The following is a 24,154-nucleotide window of genomic DNA, read 5'->3' on the forward strand; positions in this document are numbered from 1 at the left end:
CTCAGTGTCTCCCCATTATCTACGCCCCAACCTGCAGGGGGGTCAAAGGCTTTGAAATGCAAACATTCTCAGGACAGAGGACGTAACTTGAGCCTGTATGTTACAGGTTAGTTAAGCAGTAATGTTCTAGCTCGTGTGAAAGGCGTGAGGGGTGCCCCAAGGAAAGGAGCCCCAACAGGAGGGGCGAGAAGGCCCCCTGCATCCCCCCCGACTCTGGCCTGCCATGTCTTGGGCTCCATCCTCAAGTTCTGCCTCTCTGCTCCTCTACCTCTAATTCAAGGAGGATTCTGGCAATATTTCATCAAGTCATTAAGTGTGTAAAAGTCAACAAGAGACAAAGATAACCACTAGGTATTTATCAAAAAGAAGGAAATGACTGTTTCTAAGTATGAAGGCAAGTAGTGTATTTTCCTAAATTATGTACAATTCTTGTGCTAAACAACGAAGACTGACATTCTTAACGAAAGCCCAGAGACAGCAGGAGTCTCAAATGCTCCTAAATCATTAAAAAGTCTAAAAAGACCTAAACACTTTGATTCAGATGAAAAGGCAAGATGTGAATGGTGTGGCAACACTCTTAAACCAGGAAATTAGAGACACACCTTAGAGAAATGTTCAGTTCCCATAAGAGAGCTACAAAGAGTTTACAACACAGTAAAATCCAGTTTATTAGAGAGTAGAATAATTACTTAAATCCTAGAAATCTACACAGTCCAATGACATCTCATTATGCAGCCTGATAAATACACCAACATTTTTTTTTTATTCCCCCTTAGAGGCCACAGAGAGTCAGAAAAATCAGACAACCAAAAAAGGGCCATCGGTCCCCCTCCACTTCTGCGCCCAGTGACCTGTTTCAGATTTACGTGAACTTACTTAAGGCTGCAATCCGTAAAGGGACAAGTGACGGAAGGCTTTTGTAACAGGGTAGCTTTGTTAAAGCCGAATCTTCAGCCTCACACAAGTTCAGGAGCTGCAAGAGACAGAATGACATAATTCGGCCTGCTCGCACTGTGAAGACCTTGCAAGTAAGAGGACGTGACCATACAACACAATTAACAAACCAAACCCAAATCCTGAAGCACTTAAGTATCACAACGTCACTGGGCTTCCTTATTCTAAAGCAAAACTCAGTCAACCTCTGTGAAATAAGTTCTTTGGCACTCTCATCGGCTCTGATACCATCATGCTTTTTCTTTACGCAGAGGATCACTCTCTCTAAACGCAAATTCCACAATTGGGGGACAATGCCTTGTTCAGAGCTGTTTCCCAATGCCGTGGGCCAAGGCCCAAGAAATAAACACGCTGTAATTCAAGCGTTTGAGCAGTAATACTTTTTCTTTCTTTTCAAGCACACAGAAGCCTAAGAAGGAAGTATTTTGTTGGAAACACTATATAATGCAGACACTCCAGCAGCTAGCCTTGCAGACATTTCACCAAACCAGGACATGTTTATATACCTGCCGCCTAAAATACTGCATATGGCGCTCTATTACTACTCTCCCCTTCTACTGACATCCTGGACAACTTACCTAAGGGCCATAGCCAAGGTATTAAAAAATAACTAAAAGCTAGAGCACACAATCAATGACCTCATGTCCAAGTAAAAACAAGGGACTTAAAGAATCTAGAGGCAAGTTTTTCATAGCTGGAAATGCAGACTTGGTGTGGACAAGGAAGAACTCGCTTCCTTATGACTTCTAGCTCAGTTTAGTCTGACAATGCCTCCAGAATAAGTCACATCTTGAAACCACTTCAGATTGGGCTAATCCACAGCCCATTATTGAGTCTAAGCTGCTGTCTCTGATTTGACTGCATCTATAGTTGCGTTCCTATTTTGCACTGTCTAGTACCATGCCACACTGTAATACTGATGGTGACAAGCACGCGGAAGGGGCCATCTTCCACCGCCTGTTATCTTGGGGTCAAGGGGCAAGTCAAGTCCACCAAACAAAATGAGAGCCCAGCAAGGCAGTGCAGTGATGAGAGGCCAGGTTCTAATACAACCGCGGCGGCTCCAGCCTAGGCTCTCCAGCTAGCCTGCTCTGGGGCTCCGGGTGCTTAACCAACCCTAAAGCTCAGGTCCGGCACCTTCAGAAAGAGAGTGCGCAGGCTCTGTACTTCATGTGGTACTGCTGGAACCAGGTAAGGGCGCTCACGTGAAGTGAGGTCTTAACAGGGCAGGGCACACTCAAGTCTGATAAACCTCATAAACGGGGAGCCCGCTGACATGAGTGATAGAGGAGGAGGTGCAGTCTCGGCTCTGAAATGCACTTCACGATCCTGAAGAGCAAGGCTCCCCGAGAAGGCTAACGGAGCTCCAAGGACTCAGCAACCCCCCACCTCACTGGCCATCTCAGACACACGCCTGCCTCCTCCCCCGCCCCAGGCTCCCTGCAGGCTCCGCGGGTGACCCCAGCCACGCCGCGTCCCTACCTCGGTGTAGAACACTTTGTGCTCCACCACGTTGAGGTCCATGGTGAAGAGCCGGGGCTGCAGCGTGGTGCAGAACGTGTTCCCCTCCATCAGCCCGATCTGGGCGTTGGCGGGCTGGTGTCGCAGCAGGTGCTTCTTCGGGGGGACCATGTCCTGGAGGACCTGGGGGAGACACGGAGGAGGCACCCCTGATTGCCGCCCCTTAAAAGGCAAACACCTCAGCGCAAGATCCTAAGCCAGTTAGCAACCTGAAAACCGTAACTGAGATCAAGCTATCCCAGACAGCCCTCAGTTAGGAAAGGGAGGAGCTGCTTCAAATGCCAATGCTGGATCGTGGAGAGATGCACTCAGACACATTCCACTCCTTGGGGTCCAGAGCAGCCGCTCTTACAACAGCAAAAACCAAAACAAAGATGAGACCAGGTTGTGCTCATCAGGCCCAAAAACTAGCCCCTACCCTTGACGGTCACTGAAACAGATATTAACATAAGCACGTTGCCGTCTGCAAGCCTGAGGTCAGAACGAGCACGGGTAACAGCACTTAGCTCACTGGACACAAAACGCCAGATTCCGTACCATCAACACTCAAACCTGAAGGAAGAAAGAGTCTGCGGAGGTTCCGCCCGGTGGCCGAGGCCTCACCTCCTTGTGCGGCTCCATGATCACGGTCACGCTCTTCCCGGTGACCTGGGCCAGCACCTGCAGCGAGTGCATGGCCTGCTTCCTCACGGTGGAGTTCGGGGACGTGACCTCCCGAACCAGGTCGTGGGTCACGTGGTGGAAGGACTTCTCCTGGGCCGCCACGATCTCCTCCACCCTCTCCTCGTCCTTGAGGGGCGTCGCGCACCTCATCAGAAGCTGCTCCAGGGTGGTCTTGGCCATGGCGACCGCCCCGTTGGAAACCTGCAGGCCAGGGACTCCTCAGCACCAATGACGGGCGCTGATGCCCACAGCACCCACGTCTGCATGCCTGCCTGCCCTCCCCAAACGCTGTCGCTGGGGGCCCACGCCCCTCACACACCAGCTAAGGCGTTAAGACTGCTTCGTGTTGTCCTCAAGGTACTCTGGTAGCTAGCCCTGCTGCTTAGACATCGTTTGTCATTCAGGAAGAAAATATGGATCTAGACTTGGTCCTTGTGTTTACCAAACAGATTTAAGCAGGCGACGCCCACCATCTTCTACTTGTCTGTGCTACACGCATACAAAGGTTCATGAAGAACACGGCTCCTACAGGAACTTCTGCAGCACGTGAACTGTTTAATCTGTGGCAGGACTGAGAAGTAGTTCTCCCTTCACGGACCACTGGGTAAAGTCTTTTGCCAAGTGACTGTTATCAAGACTGACCCATATTTAGAGTCTCAGAGAAAGAGAACCTGAGGGCTGTGATCTGTCCTTTCATTTACGATGCTGTAGCAAGATCAGAGGATGAGATGGTTAGCTAGCAACACCAACTCAATGGACGTGAATCTGAGCAAACTCCACGAGACAGTCGAGGACAGGGAGGCCTGGCCTGCTGCAGTCCATGGGGGTCACAAAGAGTCAGACACGACTTAGTGACGGAACAACAGCAGCAGCGAAATCTAAGCTTCCCGGAGAGCACGCTTGCAGAACCGCCTGAAACTCACCGCTGCCCAGGCGGACGACCGTCCTGTGCCCGTGGTGGGGTCCGGGGCCACCCCCCGCCCCGCCGCGCCCTCCCCGCCTACCTCGCCCGTCAGGTCCATCATGACGAAGAGCAGCGCTTTGAGGAAGGTCTGCTGGTTCTGCAGCACCCACGTGAGGGGCAGGCGCTCCATGAGGAACTTGATGGACACCACGCCGCCCAGCTTCGCGTACCAGGCCTGCTCGTAGCAGCAGGCGCACAGGCGCTCCACGATGTAGGAGAAGAGGGGCAGCTGGCATGCCTGGAAGAGACGCGCACGCTCGGTGTGCTCCCAGGTCCCAGGACTCGGCGGAGCGCGGCCACCCGCGGGCACAGACAGCCCCAGCCAGACCGCACTGCTCACCCGCTCCTTCGAGCCCAGGATGATGCTCGCCACGTCGAAGATCACGGCGAGGGCCACCTCCCCAATCTTGCAGAGCTCCTTCTCCTCGTATGCCATGCAGATGGCGATGGCGTCGATGAGGACCAGGGGGTCCATCCCTTTGGAGCCGTTCTCCTCACTGTGGAACATGGCGGTGCTGGGCTGGCTGCCCACCTGGTAGCAAGGGAGCAGGAAGGGGCCTGGGAGGAGAGGCGGGCAGCAGGCGGGAAAGCTGGACTTAGTGCCACAGACACACTCGGCCCTCCAACTGCAAAACTACCCACTGCCCTGGAGATTAGGAATTTAATAAAAGCCAACCCTGGTACCTGACCAACTTCTGTTAAACCGCAATTATTTATAAACTAAGTAGGCATAATGTAACCGACTCCATCACACTGTGTTAACTTTCAGAGTTTCTCAATCACAGCTCAGAGACAGACTTGTTTTAAGTGAGGACCGTAATCACGTCTCTTCGTTGAAAAAACTCATTACCCAGGACAAGAGGCACAACGTGGGAGTGACTGTGGGTTATGCTTTGGACATTCCTGACACACAAGAGGAAAAAGCAAGAGCATCCAATCCGCACAGGAGAGTCTGGCAACCACTAACAACTCACACCTGGCAGGCACCGGCCCGAGGCGAGGTGGGAGTGACTGAGACGGGAAACACTGGGAGACAAGCTAAGTGTCCAACTGTACGGCGTTGACTGTTTGGACAGGAAGAATTTTAAAAGGGGGGGAGTCCTGCGTCCTGCAGTGTTGGGAGAAAACTGCTTGTCCACCAGGGTGAGAGGTTTCGAGGACACAAAGTGCTACTCAAGAGGTCATGCCCACGACCGGCGCCGGTCTGGGAGCAGCTGCAAAACTGAGGCTGAGTGTTCAGGAACAGCAGCGGGGGGTGCCGTGACATCTCCACTGCCTTCTACAAAACCACCAGTCTGCAATGGACTGGAACCACTAACAGAATAGGTCCTTTGGCACCCAGAGCCCGGGAACACCTGGAGCAGAGGTAGGGAGCGGCCAGGCAGGGGAAAGGCACAGATGAGGGTCCAGGAGCAGACTGAGGGGCTGGGGGACCCAGGCGAGCGGTGATGGAGGCTGGGCCTGGCAAACCCCACCGGGGACAGGGGGCCAGCAGGGGGCAGGACCACACACAGTCACCCCTCTACACGCAGAGGGTCCAAAAGTACTCAGCCCCCGAAACAAAAAACAAAGGGCCACAACGTTAAACCTACCGTGTTAATATTTTATACGTAAAACCAGGTGACAATTTTCAAGCGAATACAGCACCTACTGCTGGAACACCAACTCTGTGTGTCAACGGAATGAGTGGACGACCAGCAAACAACAGTCCAAAACCAACCAGCCAAACTCAGCTTCTGTGAAACACGATGTCCCTGAAGACCTCAACCCGGCTGGTCTGGGGTCACTCACCGCACTGCTGGGCGACCGCCACCATCGTGTAGTGGCGGATCAAGCTGGCCACGAAGGGCAGGGCGCTGGGCCGCAGATCTTTAATGACCGCGGACATGAACGCCCCGGTCAGGGCTTGCTCAAACGTCTTCCGGGCTGGGGTGTCCTGCGCTTTGTAGCGATGTGATATGATGACGTTGGGGATGGTCTTTTCTGTAAAGCTGTGCGACAACAATTAAATTCACCGTCACCACACTCGAGTCCAGAGCTGACGATCCTATCACAAGGGACTTATGTGCAGCTGCACGGGCCTGAGTGACTTCTCTGCTTTAATTTCAGCAACACGTGGAATCTAACGTGACAAGTTTCACGATGCACGTCTCCAGCCAACGGGTCAAGAGACACCAAATGTGCTGTCCCCTAATGTGAGCACGGGTCAACGACTCAGAGGGACATCACAGAATGAATGGCAGCACATTCAGCAGCTGAGAGAGACCAACCCTCAAGCACCCAAGATCTTCCCATTTTCTCTAAAAGAGAAGCAGGGCTGGGCAGACAGCGTGTCCTTTTCCTGACCTGACCTGACGGAACACACCTCCGACACTGGGAGATCTGGGAGGCACCCCCACCCCTAAAGCTCTGAAACAAGGCCCACGGCCCGTCCCCGCGAAGAGCATACTTGGGGTGGGCCAGGAGCTGGTAGAGCGCGTGCTTGTTGTCCTCCAGACTCATCATCGCCACCAGGAAGCACTTGATCACTTCCCACGCCTGCCTGCGGTAGTAGGGCTCGGTGTTGGCGCTCTTCAGGCAGTCTAGAGCCGTTTCAATGGCCTGTGGCGAAGCAGCACAGCAACTGGGTTTGTGCTGAAATCGTGATTCTGAAAAGCCTTTGCTGGAGGCACGAGCAGCACCCAGAAGCAGCTCGATGCACGTCTACCCTTAAAGACAGCAGTGGGTCTGCAGAGAGGCGAGCAGGTTTCACCAAATGAAACATTTCACCAAATGCCTCTGGAGGAGGCAACGGATGCGGCTCAAACTGAAATGTGAAGCGGGGTTTACCGATTTTGTGCTTCAAAGGCCGATGGGAAATTACAGAAATTAAGTGAGCTCAGGACTCCTGTGGCAAATTTGCTGGATTAAACTAGAACCTGAGTCGTCTCAGTTAAGGTTTGACTAATTTCTTCCAAAAGGGTTTACTTCATTTTTTCAGAAAACCTACCCAGCTTCATACATGTCTTATCCTAGCCTGCAGGTGGACCAGAAGGCAGGGAAGGCAGGATCACACACAAAAACACTCCAAGTCTTTAACGGCTCAGGTGCTAATGTTAAAGGTACTTACTGCTGCTACCGCTTGCTGCTACTGCTAAGTCATGTCTGACTCTCTGCAACCCCATAGATGGCAGCCCACCAGGCTCCCCCGTCCCTGGGATTCTCCAGGCAAGAACACTGGAGTGGGTTGCCATGTCCTTAGAAATCAAAGGCCTAATCTGTACTGAAGTCTCCTCCAGTGTGAGGAGCCAGGGAGGGACCGACGGGATGGGGCCTGCCCTCCAGACGCAGGCCTCTCCCTACCTCACCCCTCTCTGCAGAAACTGGAGAGGGAACTCAGAGGAGCAGCATAACCTCCAAGCCAATCACCGTCCCCTCCCCACTGAGGGACGGACTGTCTTATGCCAAAAGCAACTGCTGTCATGTAAACCTGCAGCGCTGGGCCTGGCCCTTCCCTGCCGCTTCTGCACGTGCCCCCATGTGCCACCCGCTGGGAGGGGTCCCAGGAGCAGTACAGAATCCCTGGAAGGACCAGGGAGGCATGTCTTCACTATCCGGTTTCTTCCCTGCTTTAGCTGCTTGGGGGGAAAAACTCCTAAAGGGATCTTCTTGCTCTGCTCAGTCTATGCAGAGATCAAGTGAAAGTCACTGCTTGCATTCTAATGCCGACCCTGCACTGACAGGGCCAAGCAGACAGAACCCCAGCTGAAGGGAATGACCCTAAGACGTGTGGACTGGCCAGGTTCACAGAGCGCTCGCTACGGTCATTTTCAAGGTAACGAAAGAACTGTAGCTGCATTTTCTTACAAGGAAACTAGTGTTTATTTGGCAAGTGCTTCGATAAAGGTTGAAATGAGGAGCTGAGACTAAAAAGGGCAACACGTCTGTGGGGCAGGGCTGGGGGAGGGGAGCGATAATGGGTGTGCTTGAGAAGGTGGGGGACAGGTGGACGGAGAGAGGACCCCAGAAACGGCTCCAGAGAGACGCTACCCAGAGGGCACCCATCCTCAAAAATGGTCAGCAATGTCTGGCTCAAAAAAAAACAAATCACAGACACTCCTGCTGTGTCCACTTCCCACATGGACAGCGGAGTTCTAATACATAGGACAGGGCGAGGCGAGCCCGCGCTCAGGCAGGGCTGAGTGGTCCCGGCCACAGGGCACGGCCAGGCCCAGGCCTGCATGGAGCTCAGCGTCCGGCTGGCGTGCGGTTCACTGAAGCAGCCGTCACTCGGACACACGCCGAAGGGTGCAGTAAAACCCTTCCCGAAAATGCTCGCTACGGTAACGGCTGGATAAGTACCCTGAAACGATGAGGTATCAAAAGCGGCAATGCAGGCAGCGAGGGCGGATTCTATAATAAAAAGGGGAAAGTCGGATGCGACCACACGGACCATAACAAGTACGACCTTGAGTGTGGGAGGCCCAGAGGGGTCAGTGAGGTGAGGGGGGTCAGTGAGGTGAGGAGGCCAGATCTCAGTAAGGGTCAGGCAGAAGCAGCTGAGTGACTGCAACACGCTGGGCACCGTCTGCTGGTTTTGACAGAGCCGCCCCTGGAGGGAGCCCAGGAGGAAAGCGGGAGCCCGGGAGGGGCGAGGGGTGAGACAGGGACATGATCAGCCTGGTCCTACATCACCCTTGATGAGACACCCACTGGGCATCAGAGCGGACGAAGGGCAAGGCTGAGGCGGGCGGGGCGGCACTCCCTGCCATCAGGAAGGACGGCACGGGGCAGCGCCCCCCACCACTGGCCTCCTGGCGTCACGGAGCCCCTCGCCAGCCGAGCTGAGCCCTAGCAAGCCTTGCTGCGCTTTGGGTTAAGAAACTCCCGCCCAAAGGGACTGGTTCTATTTGCATGTTTCTGAACAGAAATTAAACGTCTTAAAGTGGAACCTGCAGCCTCTTTTTTAAGACGCTCCCAGAGAGGCGCGCAGTTACCTTCTCCATCGGGAGCTGAAGGGACGCTTTACAGTCAGAAAACTCCACGGTGACGCTGGGGCCCTGAACTTCGGTCACAACATAGAGCAACTTCTGGGACTCCTTGAGCATCTTCCTGTTGCTGCCGCCGAACTTCCCAAGGACGCGGTAGGCCACGTGCGAGATGCTGTCCGCGGGGTTACGCAGGGTACGCCACAGGGCCTGCAAGCCAGTGCGCGCCTGTCAGCCTCCGAGCCAACGTGCGCCCACGGCCCCCCAGCCCCACTCACAAGCTCTGGGGGACGATGCGGCGAAGACACCCCACCCCAAAAGCCCTGGGGGACCACGTGGCGAGAACGCCCCTCCCCAAAAGCTCTGGAGGAAGACGCCCCTCCTGAAAAGCTCTGGAGGAAGACGCCCCTCCTGAAAAGCTCTGGAGGAAGACGCGGCAAAGATGCCCCTCCCCAAAAGTTCCGGGGGACGATGCGGCGAGGACACCCCTCCCCTCGGCCCCCTACACACAGCGCTCTGCCCGGGGGACCGGTGTTAAGTCTTGTGTGTGTCCTTCCGAGAAACTGAACGCCTTTACAGAAAACACACACGTAAATGTTCTTCCGTGTTCTTGGAACACAAACGGTAGCGAGTCGTCAACAGCATAGAGCTCAAAGGCAAGAGACCGAACACACCGCTTGGATGGATACTCACAACGGGCTGGGGGAGCAGACAGGAAACACATTTGCCGTAAAGTCCTTAACCCTGGATTAGATGGGGTGTCCTCAGGTTTTTACTGCTACTAGGCTTTATAACTTATAAACACGATACACAAATTTCTTCTACATTTCAATCCTGATATGAGAAAAGATGGTGAAGAGGGAACACTGGGATTGTGAAGGGACCGGCATTACAGGAAAAACGAGTTACTGGGTACCTCGTACTCACAGTCAGTATAAAGAACAGAGAGGCCCTCGACGGTTTCAAAAAACTCTGCGATTTCCCCAACTTTTTCACTGACATCATCATAAATCCTGAAAACGGCCACAGCTCACTATTTAAATCTATTTTCTGACACATCCTCTGTAACAAGGCCAGGTATTAGCGTCTAGTGATCATCAATATAAAATCTTTGAACTCTTCTGTAAGCAAAATTCCAGTTTCTCTTCTGTTCCTGTTGGCCTACCCAAAGCCTGAGCACCGCAGTAGAGGGACGTCTGCTCATCTCCCTGGGAGGAGGCAGCCTGGGAATGGGGGTCCAGTTTCCCACCCTTGCACAGGGACTCAGCAGGCTGACGGGCCTCTGCCAGGTGGGAAGCAAGCAGGGGCCCTGAGTGGTCTCTCCCTCGGCCTGTTCTGCTCACAGAAGGGCAGGAGGCCCCGAGCCCAGTCCTGCCTCCTCTCCCCACTCGGTGCTCACCCAGGCTCAGGTTGGGCCCATGGTCGGCCTTCCAGAACCAACAGTCCTGATCGCTGGCCAGGCCTCCACATGACTGGCCTTGGCAGCTCCCACCCAGGCTCTCGGCCATCTTCTCCTTTCTAAATGGAGCCTGAGGTGCGCGTGCAGGTCACTATCTTGTGTCCACTGTCCAGAGATCCTGCATCTCAGGAGTGACTGCATGCCCATCACAGAAGCTGGCACTCGGACCCCGACCTGGGGCCAAATACTCTCTGCTAAAGGGGTGGGTGAGCAAGCAACAGTCAGCCCTGACCTTTAACATTCACCAACCACAGTACAAACCGTCACCGTCAGCAAAACACGAGGGGACAACCCCACACCTGACACAGAGCTTGAACAACCACGAGACACAACACGGGTTCCAAGCCGCCTTTCTTTCTGTTTCCTCCAGGGGCGGCCAGACGGCTCTCTCTCTCTGCAACAAGCATGCACCTCTGCACTGTGTAACTCGGGAACCCCCAGAGAGAGAGCGCGTCTCCCTGGAAACAGCAGTAGCCAGGTAGCGCTGCCTTCCCAAGCTCAACCTCACGAGAACGCGACACTGCGGGAGCCCTCCCAGAGGGGAGCGACGCTGCGAAACAAGTATCCGCTCGACGCACGTGGTGTTTCTCCACATCACTTGGTAGGCCAGCAGCCTCACGCGGCCAGGCGAAGGCCCCATCGGCAGCGCAGCAGGGTGCCAGCCAGCGCACGGCGAGGCGAGCTCCCGGGAAGGAGGCGGGTCCCGGGGCCGCGGTGCCCTCTGTCGGCAGCACGGGGACGCGCGCTCACCTGCATGAGCTCAGCGCGCACTGGCTGGATGTGGTCGTACAGGAAGTCGGGCTGCAGGTTGTCCACACACAGCTCCAGCGTCCGCAGGCCTTGGCTGACCAGCGTCTGAGAGCCGTTGAGCGCCGACACCAGGGGGTCCATGAGCATGGGCAGGTAGGGCAGGAGCGAGCTCAGCCGCACCGGGACCGTCAGGCACAGCTCCACGAACAGGTCCTTCATGTGCTGCTTGTGCAGGCCGCTCTGCAGCATGTTGAGCCCTGCGTGGGGACATCAGCACGCTGAGCCCTGCGCGCGGGGGACGGTGCCGCCCCGGTGCACCCCGGTAACGCAGAGAATAACCGGCCACTCTTTCTGTGAACACCCGCCTCAAGACAGAATCACGCCTCGGAGTCACGTCTGCTGCACCTGTCCTGTACCTGCACCCGAGGCCTCGTCCGTCTACCACGCGGCAACAGCAGGCTGCGTGCAATCAGGTTAGTTTGTGATGAGTTATTAAACGTGGACTGAACTAACGTTAAGGACTAATTAATGCTACACAAGGTATTTAACATCATGTTCTCCAGTGAATAAGCACAATCTAGAAAGAAACAGACTCCATCGTGACGTGTTCACCTCAAGTCTGAGGCTTACAAGCTTGCATGTCATTTCAGGTTTCCAGTAAACCACAGTTGATGTTTATGCTTTAAAATAAACTTAAAAAAAAAAATCCATTTGATTTTGTAAATGAGAGGAGCTTCCTTCTTATAAACTCACGGCCCCATACACTCTTAAGGAGGGTAACCGAGTATTTACCGAGCCCCACTCCTAAAAAACGTCAGATGTGGACCTGCCCACAGAACCTGAGAGACAGCTGGGAAGAGAAAAGCAGGGAACAGCGCCCCCCAAACAAGGTGCATCCCAGCCAGCTGAGGCTAAAGAAAGAGGGACTGCGAGGCGAGGCAATACACAGCAGTCACACCAGACTCAGAACCCAAAGGAGAAGGGAGACAAGGAGAGGGCCCAGGCCCAGCTCCCAGGAGGGGATGTGCTTGAACAAAACAGGTGGGCAGAGAAGGGAGGCTGGGAAGACTGCAGGCGGGGCTGTGAGACCAATCAGAGCAGAGGGCGCAGGCTGGGGAGGCCTGGTGTGTGTGTGTGTTAGTCGCTCAGTCGTGCCCGACTCTTTGCCACCCATGGACTGCAATCCACCAGCTTCCTCTGTCCATGAGGTTTTCCAGGCAAAGATACTGGAGTGGGTTGCCATTTCCTTCTCCAGCGGATCTTCCCAACCCAGGGATCGAAGCCGGGTCTCCTCCATTGTAGGCAGATTCTTTACCGACTGAGCTACAAAGCAAGCCCCTGCAGTCCAGGAGAGGCCTGGAGTCAGGGTCAAATACAGACAACACAGCCCGCCTACGGGCCTCCTTAAGCACCTGCCGGGGGACTTAGGGCCACGTTACCTTCAACATGGAGAAGGGCATGGCAACCCACTCCAGTATTCTCGCCTGGAGAATCCCAAGGACAGAGGAGCCTGGTGGGCGACATCCCGTGGGGTCACACAGTCAGACACGACTGAGCAACTAACACTGCCTTCAACATGCTTGAGGCTTTCCCAGGTACCTTCTGGGCACATTATGCTATAAATGGCTTCTCTCAGAAGAATTTATAAAGAAAATACAGAAGAAGATTCAATCCCTTGCCAAGAGCTCACCATTACCAAAAAAATAAACAAAAAAAGACATTCCTAGGACAGTGTGTCCACTCAGTTCATATCTGTGAATATTCATTGGACTCGAGCTGCCCTTTGGCTGTAAGCCTTGAAAGCATTCCTAATGCACAGGAATGAAAGAATCCTGTCTGTGCATCGTAGCAACTAAATAAAAGCACATATTTTACTGTATTTCTATGTATTGTATATAGGGCTTATATTAGCTTTATAACTTGTTTTTTTGCCTTTTTGTTCTCTTTCAGTCTAGAGATCTCTGACCTCACTACTCTCCTCTCTAAAACTGCTTCGCAAATGCTACAAAAACATCCTAACTCGGGTCAACGAAGACCTTCCCACTCGCAACCAATTCTGAGCAGGGAGACGTACCCACCCCTTTAAAGCTCAAGACACAGGGACAGACACACACACACACACGCACACACGTCCCCTCACCATGACCGGGTGCAGGGGAGGAACCCAAGCAAACACGGTCAGCCAGAACCCACGCGTGCACACAAGACTCAACGGCGGCCGGGATCACTGTTCTGACCTTGCAGGAGGTTGGGCAGGAGAGGCAGGAATTCCTGATACAGGAGGTCGTGGCTCCCGCCCCCAATGGAGCGGAACAAGGCCCGCAGCAGCAGGAAGTAGTTGTAGGGCTCTTTGGCTGTCTGGGCGAGCTCCATGGAGCTGTTGACAATCTTGTGCAGGTGAGGCTGCGGGATGGAGGAAAACCAGGTTAACAGGCTCCAAAGGGAGGAGGGTTCACTGCACAAAGGGAGGAAGAGAAGGTCATTTTGATGAATTTTCCAAAAAGAAAAACCAAACAGAACCATTCTAACTTTTATTTGACTCAAATTAATTTCTCTTAAAATACAGGTAGCTTTCCACCCAGTTTGGCTGTGAAAAAAGCATTTACTAGGTTCCTATCTCACCACTAATATGTAGGTAAGCGATGCTGCACAGACACTTTGCAGCAGGACCTGGAGGGCCTGCTGGCTCTGCAGTTCTTGGGAACAGTCCCTCCCCAAGACTAAATAATCAAACGAGACGAAAGAAGCTGGTCTCCTAATAACTATCGAAATACAAAAAGCAACCCAAAGGCACCGAAACTTCACTACCAATCACATACTACACACGCCAAGTTGGGAAGAGCCTCAAAAGACGTTCGAGATCGGAACGTTTTAGAAGACTTGATCAGAAAATCTGTTCATGAGTATTTTCTTCAAAAAAGCACTTTATTAGCTTAAAGTTTAGTGAATAGCTTAAAACAAGTTAGCTTTTTATCTTGTACTTCAAATCCCAGTTTTGACACGCGACAGGCTAAGTTTGACGTGAGTTTTTCTGCAGGCGCATTTAAAGTGAACTGGAAACTGCAAACCATCAGCACAGCCATTCATAACTGCATATGGCATAATTTCTTTTACAGAGAAGTCATCCCTATTAGTCTCAAGACAAAGCATTCTATCAAATTATTCTTTGAACACCTCTCCAACAATATTCAGACACCTCATCATTAGACTTGTCTGTTAAGTTTTATTCTCTTTTTTGTTGGTTGCTGGTTTATATAGTTGTCCCCGAGGTTGGCAAAAATTGTATTATTTGAAGATATTAAATTATGTGGACAAAGAACACAAATATTTTACATCTTTCTGAAAGTTTGTCTTTTTATACTAACTCAAAAGTAATGTCAAGGTTGTTGGTAACTGAACACTACGTAACTGAAAAAGTGGAGGAAACTGTCTCACACAAGCACAAATTACTGGTGCTTTATGTCGCATTTACTTCAGAAGAAAATGGACCTCCTTTACATTCTCAAACTTCCCCCCAAAGGAAAACATCTCTCTTCAGACGGAGCTGCAATACTCAGCCTTCTGCAGAAGCTAAAATACCCTGCTGTCGGGCAAGAGAATTTTGAGAAGGTTTTTGCTCCACGTGCTGCCTTCGGTGGCTGCCATAAGCACGTGCTGGCTTCTGCCGTTTGCTGGAATCAACTAGCTGGTGAGACATCCCAGCACGCACAGGATCAGTCGCGCAGCGGGGTGCGTCAGGAAACACACCCCTCCCGGACGGCCTTAACATGGGGACACAAGCTGGCTGCAGTCCTTGATTCAGAGGGAAATGAGCAAACAGGCCTGAGACGGGGCGTCTGTGCGCCGAACGCAAGAAGGTACAAACACAGACACGACACGCCGGGCAGGAAGCGGGTGCGCCGGGAGCTGCTCAACAGCCAGCCGCTCCTCGTCGGGTCTGGGAGGCCAGATGTTCCTCCCTCTTCTATTTTTTCGTGTCACCTGATTTTTTTCTTTCTAAAAAGAACACGATGTGCTCCTACCCTACTTGTGTGGTTCGTGTAAGAAATGACTTCAAAAATGAAAATTCAGTGGTGCCGAGACTACTGACAAGCCCTGCAAGTTGAGAGTTCTCACGTGTTCATCCTGGGTCGGCAGGTGACCAGGAGCAGCTCTGCTTTAAAACACCTGCAGGATTTTCCACACTTGGCTCCAACTGGTTGTAAGCATTTATTAATTTAATATTATTGCGTTTGAAAACATAAACAGCCACTCCGGTTTCTGCTCAAGATGAAAAGTATTGAGAAACAATGACGACAAAAAAACAACCCCAAACACAACGTGCGGGCTGGGTCTGACTCTACCTTCAGCATCTGTTCATTCTCAGCTGCGAAGAGGGAGACAGAGCCGAAGACCAACTTGAACAGCTTGAGATACAGGTTGGAGAGCTCGACGTTCGAGCCCATCTCCGGCAGGCGGTCCAGGAGGTACTCCACCAGGATCGTAGCAAACAGAGCAGAGGTAGTAGGGTTTGCCAGGAAGGAATTGGCGACAATCTGTCAGAACGAGAGACGCACGTGACAAACAGCGCCCCGCCCACGAAGCGGCTCCAAGAAAAAGCAATCGACATTTCAGAATCACAAAATCAAATCTGTATCAGACACTCCCAGACCTGAATTATCCACCAAAAGAAAAAAAAAGCCATCAAAATCGATTTATTGAGTGTTGCCTGGAACAAACAGTTCACTTTAAGAACTCAAATCTGTCATTTCCTCCCCACTCTCAAGTACCAAGAGCCTATGTCTAATACATACTTAATTTCTACTATGAAGGGAACTGGTCCAAAATACCCTGAGCTTTTGAAAACAATTTTTTTTTTCTCACTATGGCCTAACAGTTCTCTTTATGGACCATAAAGATGAGTGCCAAAGAACTGATGCATTTGAACTGTGTTGGAGAAGACTCTTGAGGGTTCCTTGGACTGCAAGATCAAACCAGTCAATCCTAAAGAAAATCAGTCCTGAATATTCACTGAAGGACTGACGCTGAAGCTCCAATACTTTGGCCACCTGATGCCAAGAGCCAACTCACTGGAAAAGACCCTGATGCTGGAAAAGGCTGAAGGCAGGAGGGAAAGGGGTGACAGAGGATGAGTTGATGGGATGGCATCACTGATTCAATGGACATGAGTTTGCACAAGCTCAGGGAGCTGGTGAGGGGCAGGGAAGCTTCGTATGCTGCAGTCCATGGAATCTCAAAGAATCGGACACAACTGAGCAACTGAAATGAACAGTTCTCTATAAATTTTGCTCTACGAGCACTATCCTTAGGCACGTTACTTAGAAATAAAAGAAACACCGAGTATTCGACACATGTTGAAAGAACGTAAGAAAGGAGTGTCATACCTGAAGAGCGTAGTTTTTTGAGATTCTTTCCACCATATAAGGGACTGTAGTTTGAAAGATTTCTTTAAATGTCAGCGGGTTCATCATTGTGAAGACACCGGCAAAGTGCTCCAGCACCTCCTTCTCTTCCTTCATCCTCACGGTTTGGCAGTTTGCTACTCGGATATATGTCTGTCCATTTCCTGCTATCTGAACCTTGCACAGGGGAACACCACCACGGGAATCAAAATTGAGTCTCTGAACGTATTCCATTACACCACCAGATGAGTGGGGTGCACGTAAGAGAATCAGAAATCAAATGTCTACCGCCCACCCCCATCTTCTAAATTCTCTATTCTCACCTAAAATTTGAAAAAAAAAAAAAAAACAAAAAAAAAACACAAACCCCAAAACCTTTGTTACCAGTAACAAATCCAGTAAAATTAAATCTTATTTCTACAGAATACACTGACATGAGAATTCTCACCATCGACGCAACCCTGTGCTGGAGAACAAACGCAATCCGGGCTGTCAATACTCCAGACCACCCAAACGGCAACAGACTGAGAGGCCCCTTCCGGCACTAGCGTCTTAATCCTAAGAGGAGCCTGGCCTGAGGGCGCTGCCTACCTGATAAATGTCTAAAGCCTGCATTGCGTACTTGACAAGCTTGATGTAAATCTGGCTCTCTTTGGGCTGTAACTGCTTGTTGGGAATGAACTGAGCTTCTGGAAGAGAGAGGGCACGGTAAGTTACTGGGAGCAACACCGACTCTGGGAAGAACATGGTCTAAGCGACTCAGGAGCGGGATTACCACCAGGAGCTTTACACGACGTGATGCCCCACGTGATGGTCTTGACGCCGCAGACCAGGGTTTTGACCAGACTCCGGCAGTCCGTGACCTGGAACGTCTGCTTGTCCTCCTTGTCCTTCTCGCCTTGCTTCTCAAAGGGCGGCACGGGGGCCGGGGTCACGGGGGTGGCGGGGGTGGGCGGCGGGGGTGGGGGGCGGGGCAGGGGCGGGGACAGGGGCTGGGGATGGGGCCGGGCCTGGGGCTGCAGGGGCCGCGGGCACCCCGGGCAGGGCCGCCTCCACGGCCCCGAGCTCAGACTGAGGCTTGCACTTCTTAAAGATGGCAGAGAGCTGGTACCGCGCGATGGTGTGGAACTTGAGAACAAACACCTGTCAGGAAGGGAAAGTGCAAAGCAGGCGCAAGTCACTCTCTTCACCAGGCCCAGCACCTGTCCAGAGGACAGAACACACTCTCAAGCCACCTGCTGGAGTCGCTGTTTCCCCTCCAGAGTTACTAGATGAACTTCCCCGGGGGAGAAGCAAGGGGTGATCGGCCGGATGCCCTGGGACCGCTCCATGATCCACCCCTGACCCGGCACCAGACACCTCCCTAGAGATGTTCACGGACAAGGGAGCGCGGGGCTACACAGCATCACAGGAAACACCGCTCCAGACTGCCCGCCAGCAGAGTGCTGAGCGCGCCTGTGGTTGCCTCCCTCAGCCCTGACAGTCCTAGGAGGCGGCCCGCAGCTGTCCGGGGCAGGGGACGAGCAGGCCAGCAGAGAAGGTCCAACATCCCGCCCCAGGACCCTGGCCTAGTTGATGAGGGAGCGGGGCCTTGCACCCAGGGAGTCTAAACACCTGGGCCCCAGCTTGGTGACCAGGCGGCCCCTGAACCGCTGGCAGAGCGCTCAGGCGAGCACACAGCGCCAGGCGGGGTGAAGGCGCACGTCGTGCGGGGGTGCCGGGCGCCGCACCTCCAGCATCCGCATCAGCACGTCCCGCCCGTTGCCGCTCTCCTGCTCGCTCTTGGAGCGGATGCAGTCCACCAGGTTCAGCAGGAGCTTGCAGGACATGGTCTGGATGCTACTGGGCAGGGACTCGTCGTCAATGTTCTTGGCGAACAGCTGGACAGCGAGGGAGAGGTCGCTGAGGGGCAGGTGCTGGCGGACGTGGTGCACGAGGTCGGCCAGCGTGCTGTAGGCGAGGGGCCTGCGGGCAGAGACCTCCGCTAGCGTGTCTCCCGGCCACCTGCACCGCCCCCAGGGACCCCGGCGGCAGAACGGCTGGCCTGGGCACACTGCACATGGTCTCGGGTTCCCCGTTACCTCCTCCCAGCTATAGGATTGAGAGGCTCCAGTCTTAACTGCTTAAATCTTAACTTCCTAAGTTGAAACAGATGGTTGCTGTCATGCACCTAAGCGCACCTCCATGTTTACACCGCCACGCCTGGTTAGCCTGAGCAGAACCACCCACAGCTGGGCCCTGCCCTGAATGCGCTCTGCTGCTCAAACACAGCCTGTCAATTGGTGACTCACAGGCCATGCGTCACATTTCCTACGTGCAAAACAAAACACTTAACACTAGTCACACAGTTCTACCTACAGTGCAAATCAAGACAGCGACTCGGATTCAGCCAAGGCACATAAAGCAAACCAAGGCGTTTCCGAAACTTCCTGCAACTCTCAATCAAACGGGAGGGGAAAGGCCCATAGCCCACACTCGTGGAGACGCTCCTGACACAGTGCCAGATCTCCAGCCCCAGCGCCGGCTTTACCATCATACCTGAGAGTCTCCCGAGCCGTGTATCCTGAGCCAATCAGAATGGATTCGTCAAACAGCTTGTCCATGCAAGGAATGAACTCTGGAACACAAACATCCATTGCCTCCATCACCAAACAAGCCAGGTGGCCAGCAAGTCCCTTAACAGTACTTTCACAGGCGCTGCTCTGCACCAGCGAGCCACCCAGATTTGGCAAAGTGGGGAGGAGGAGGCACCCACAATGCTTTAGCCTGAGATGTTGGTTTTGCTGGGTCACGCCAGCCACGCACCTCACACACATCAGCGTCAGAGATGAACCATGCGCCTCACGTCCCTGGCGTGGAACCTGCCCCAGTGCTTCGCTCAGGTCAGTCCAGGGTCCTTAAAAGCTGGCACCAACCTCCCAAGGGGGTGGTAGTCTCTAAATGTCCCTTTATCCACTGCCCTTAAGTTGTCCTTCTTAAAGATCTTAAGGTTGGTCATCATGGAGAAATAAGGATGCTTCTCTATGTAAATTAACAATGGGCTTCAAAATAAGTATCAGAAATCTTGTTTGGAAGGAAAAAACACAGCAGCCTCTAAAAGCTGAATTCAACCAGTCTAACATTTAACCTAACTTCGGAGAGTAGTGTCTTAGAAACCTGTTGTTCTTTGTAGAGTTAACAAGACTGAAACCAAGCTTCCCGGCCCTAGAAGAGTGCCTGGGAAAGATCTACCCTGCCTGCTGGATCGGAGGTGACCGAACACAGATGAGAAAGATTTCTAATCCGTCAGCACTTCAGCAAGGACAAGCCTCCCGCTGAGCGGCTCCCCACCACACCTCCAAAGTCACTATTACTCAGCTGGCAGGAAAACCGAAAGCTAGTCACTCCAGACGCGACTCAGTCACTTCAGCAAACAGATTTTTAAGACATTCCATGTAAAACTGTTCATCATTTCACAGCATGGAGAAAGAAAAGTCTTCCTCTCATCTTTTAAAGCTCGCTGGCTCTGAGTCAGAAAAAGCAAATGGCTATCTGCAGTGTCAAAAGATAGGCAGTCAGAAGGCAGAGACATACTGAGAGCTACTCAGACGGTAAACTGGGCTAAAGAGATTGTCACATTAATTATGAAATTGTTGACGAGCTAAAACAAGAACCCTGGCGGCAGGTGAAACAGGGAGGCAGTCAGAGAGAGGAACGAGGGGGAGACAGAAAGAGGGGAGGGAAGAAGGCAGACACAGGCCCAGGAGAGAAAACACAGCCAGAGCAGCAATAAACCAGGGAAAGGCCCACGGAGCCAGAAACCCCGGGGGGACGGCCCAGCCCTCGCTCGCTCGCTCGCTCGCAGGGGCCGGGGGGACGTACGGTTTCTCAGCTCCGTGGTGAGGATGTGCTTGGCGGCGATCAGCAGCTCCTTCCGGAGGTGCGCGGTCTCCGCCGGACAATTTGAAAGCAGCTGTAACATTCCTTTGACCATTTGCTGAGAGTACTTAGTCACCAACTCCTGCACCAGGGAGAGGAAAGCAACGCAGTTACACTGGTGGGCAGCTGCTGAGAAAAATCCAAGTTTTATAAATTTTTAAACAAAAAAAAATTTCAGTTAGGACTAAATTTGGCTCAGAGGACCCTCAGAAAGTAACAGGCCTAACAAACAAGCATTTGCCTTGTCGGGTCAGTCTGTGCGCTGCCACCCTGCTGGGAGAGGCGGCGACACAGGAGGAGTTCAATGGGATCATGGAGGCCCTTTTTATTTTCTGCGTCTTTCCAACTTTCAACAAGGTCCCTGTTACAGGGAAGGAGGGAGAAATAAACATCGAAGTTAAACAAAATTCTTCACTCAGTCATCCCATCGACGTGAGTCACAAATGACACCTTTAATCAGCTCAGAATGAGTTCAAGTCACATCTGCTTTCTGAGGCGTCTCAGGAAGGTATTCACGATAACTCAAGCTGACCAAAATATCAAAGGGCATCTAATTCAGATTTTTTTACTACTATAAAAATGTCATCTCTTTGACATTCTGGAAAAGTCAAAAAACTATGGGGACAGAAGACAAACCAGTGTTTGCCAGGGACAGGGGACAGGAGGACGAGACTGACTATGTGTAAGAGGAATTTTTCGGAAGATGGAAATGTTCTGTATTTTGATCTTCTGGTTGGTGGTTAGGTATGCATCTGTTGATTCAGCGAACTTTACACCCACAAAAGGTGACTTTTACTCCTTGTAAATTATGTCCCCTTGTAAATTATGTAAACCTGATTTAAAACAGAGGTCAGTGAACTTACCTGGTAAATTCTGATGATGTAAGCTAAAAATGACAACGTTTTAATTTGAGCAGCAATGAAATCAGCATACAGCTCCTTGTTGTAAAGTTTATGTTGCCTAAGTGAGAAGTGATAAAATTAACAACATTAGCTGTCAGTTCTTTAGGTGATATTGTATCACCTACAGTAATTACCAAGCCCAAAAGGTTGCTTTCTACACAGCAGCAACAGTCAACGTGCCCACACTTTTATGCAGTTCTGAGTAACATAAAGAGGCCTTAAAGACATAAAGCAGGCGTTTCTGCCAGGCCCTTGGGCAGCAGCCACAACCTGAACCCCAACAGTCAACGGGAGCCCGACCTGCCTGCTCCCCAAGGCGGGCGCCTATTTGAGCAGTGAAAGACCTCTGCCACAGGGGTTCTCAGAGCGGGTCCACCCTTAGATCCTGCCCTCGAGTGACTCAGAGCCAGACAGGCCGCAGGTCAAGAGACAAGTGGCAAGGGTCTGAGAAGGAACGCTGCGAAGTCGGAGAACACGCCTTGCTGAGAGGCTTCGTGGGGTCTGGCCCAGTCAGCGATTAAGGGTAATGGGGTAAGAGGGCCTCCTAGCCCTCATGCTAAGAGGAGCAGCAAGAAAACAGGCTTGACGGTGAGGCAGCCTGGAGCATCTCAGAGCTGAAATCAGGACAGGAAGCCCTAACGATTGTTTCAAATTTACAGGACACCAAGGACAGAGGGGGCACATCACCTTTCCGAAACAAGGGATAAGAAAACCATTACTATCAGCATCAAAATGTAAGTTCAGAAAGCCACAAACGCATACAAGCTAAACCAAACTTTTATCTAAGTTTCCTGTTTCACAGATGACGACAGCAAGCACAGTGCCACTTGGGTTAAAGAGCTATGGTGGTCGGCTACGTCACTGGCCAAGAAATCTCACCTGGCTTGTGCAGATACCTGAATTGCAATGGTATTCATGATCAGGGGCACAAATTCCGCAACGACATTGTGGATGTTCAGTTTGTAGAGCTAAAAGCAAACACATCAGATTCTCATGCTTTTTCACTCCGCTTATAGCTAACTAATTTGGCATAGCAAAGACACTGTGAGATTCATTGCTCGGCACACGTGTAACACACACATCTATTCGCCACAGAAAAGCAGGTGTGTAAAGTGTCGTAAAATGAGAAGCCTTAAACCCGGGAAGCTACTGAAAATACACATACCTGATACATTAACACAACAATGATGGGCAATTCTGCCAACACTTTCAAAGACAGCGATCCTCTGGGAATGATGGAATGCTGGGAAGAGAGGAATACAGAGGACTGTGGTCACCACCTTGGCACCTAATATAGCCCCCATGTGTCCCACGGCTGAGCACCACCGGGTTGAAATAAAGGGAAGGGAAAACAGTGACTCGTCTCTGTAATTATCTATGGTGAAAGAAGCAAACTATTTTGAAAACAAAGCACAAGAATTATAATTCGATGTAAAGGGTTTTATATTTTACAATGTCATCACGTGTAGTAAAATCCTCAAGAAAATGTGTCAGAGATTCAACTCACTGGAGAAATTTAAAAAAAAAAAAAAAATTTTTTTTTTAATCTGTTATGGGCTTCCCTGATAGTTCAGTTAAGAATCCGCCTGCAATGCAGGCAACCCCAGTTCAATTACTGGGTCGGGAAGATCTGCTGGAGAAGGGATAGGCTACCCATGCCAGGATTCTTGGGCTTCCCCTGTGGCTCAGCTGGTAAAGAACCTGTCCGCAATGCGGGAGACCTGGGTTCGATCCCTGGGTTGGGAAGATCCCCTGGAGAATGGAAAGGCTACCCACTCCAGTATTCTGGCCTGAAGAATCCCATGGACTGTATAGGCCATGGGGTCGCAAAGAGTGGGACATGACTGAGTGACTTTCACTTTCACCTCACTTTCAAAAGAAAAACAGTAAGAAGTACGTGCGTGCCTAGTTTTATTCAAAGGTACTTATAAACAGGAAAACTATAATAAATATAAGAAAAAAACAGTCTTTTAATACATGAAATCTCAAATAGGTGAGGAAAATATCAGACTCAAAAACACAAATGGACAATGAATGGATAGGAAAACGGATGTGGGAAAAGAAACACAAAGACTGACAAACGGAGGCCTCTAATTCAGGACGAGCAAAGAAATGAAAGCTTTGTTCCTTGTAAACTAAAATGCAGTCTCCTATTTATCCCAGCTCACATTGAAACAGTCTGCAAAACACTGCAGTGGAACACACACAGATGATTCTCTTGACTTCATCATAAAACACAATTGTAGCACACACTCAACCCATGTTCCCTGTGTGGCCAGTGCTACAGATTTCACACACGGGCTGCAGAAAACAACAGTGTTACCATCACAAAACTCATGGTTCATGAACTTTCCTACAATGGGAAAATGCAAGTGGTGGAGCTGTTACATTCTAGAACTTCTGTCCCCAGAGCCCACACGGGCAGGCACTGAACTACAGGTTTATCTGTAGTTTAAAGGGACTTCACTTCTGTGGAAGCTAAGGGCAGACCAGGGCCCCCTGCAGGGTCAGCTGCTCTGACTCCACCATGATTTTGAGTGTCTCTGCATCAATGGTGAGCGACAATTCCCGTGCACACCTACAGAGCAGAATCAGGGAGGCTCTTCTGTGTGCACACACATTTATTTGCTTACTTTAAACGCCTCCACGTGTTT

The 24,154-nt window shown here is 51.6% G+C and overlaps 1 protein-coding gene across 1 annotated transcript in view; it reads right to left on the reverse strand.

Annotated features, from left to right (window-relative positions):
- The window catches only part of TRRAP (transformation/transcription domain associated protein), an 89,747-nt gene that overhangs the window by 53,363 nt on the left and 12,230 nt on the right, over positions 1-24,154 (reverse strand). Inside the window, 21 exon segments of the mRNA XM_060405713.1 lie at positions 877-973; positions 2,437-2,598; positions 3,079-3,339; positions 4,143-4,340; positions 4,443-4,660; positions 5,894-6,093; positions 6,552-6,703; positions 9,079-9,279; positions 11,279-11,535; positions 13,516-13,681; positions 15,622-15,813; positions 16,663-16,857; positions 17,272-17,369; positions 17,456-17,648; positions 17,650-17,823; positions 18,411-18,645; positions 19,219-19,297; positions 20,542-20,680; positions 21,462-21,558; positions 22,380-22,468; positions 22,666-22,743. Of these exon segments, the coding sequence (XP_060261696.1) occupies positions 877-973; positions 2,437-2,598; positions 3,079-3,339; positions 4,143-4,340; positions 4,443-4,660; positions 5,894-6,093; positions 6,552-6,703; positions 9,079-9,279; positions 11,279-11,535; positions 13,516-13,681; positions 15,622-15,813; positions 16,663-16,857; positions 17,272-17,369; positions 17,456-17,648; positions 17,650-17,823; positions 18,411-18,645; positions 19,219-19,297; positions 20,542-20,680; positions 21,462-21,558; positions 22,380-22,468; positions 22,666-22,743 (3,481 nt within the window).

Source organism: Ovis aries, chromosome 24 (assembly GCF_016772045.2).
Source record: "Ovis aries strain OAR_USU_Benz2616 breed Rambouillet chromosome 24, ARS-UI_Ramb_v3.0, whole genome shotgun sequence".
Taxonomy (NCBI): Eukaryota; Metazoa; Chordata; class Mammalia; order Artiodactyla; family Bovidae; genus Ovis; species Ovis aries.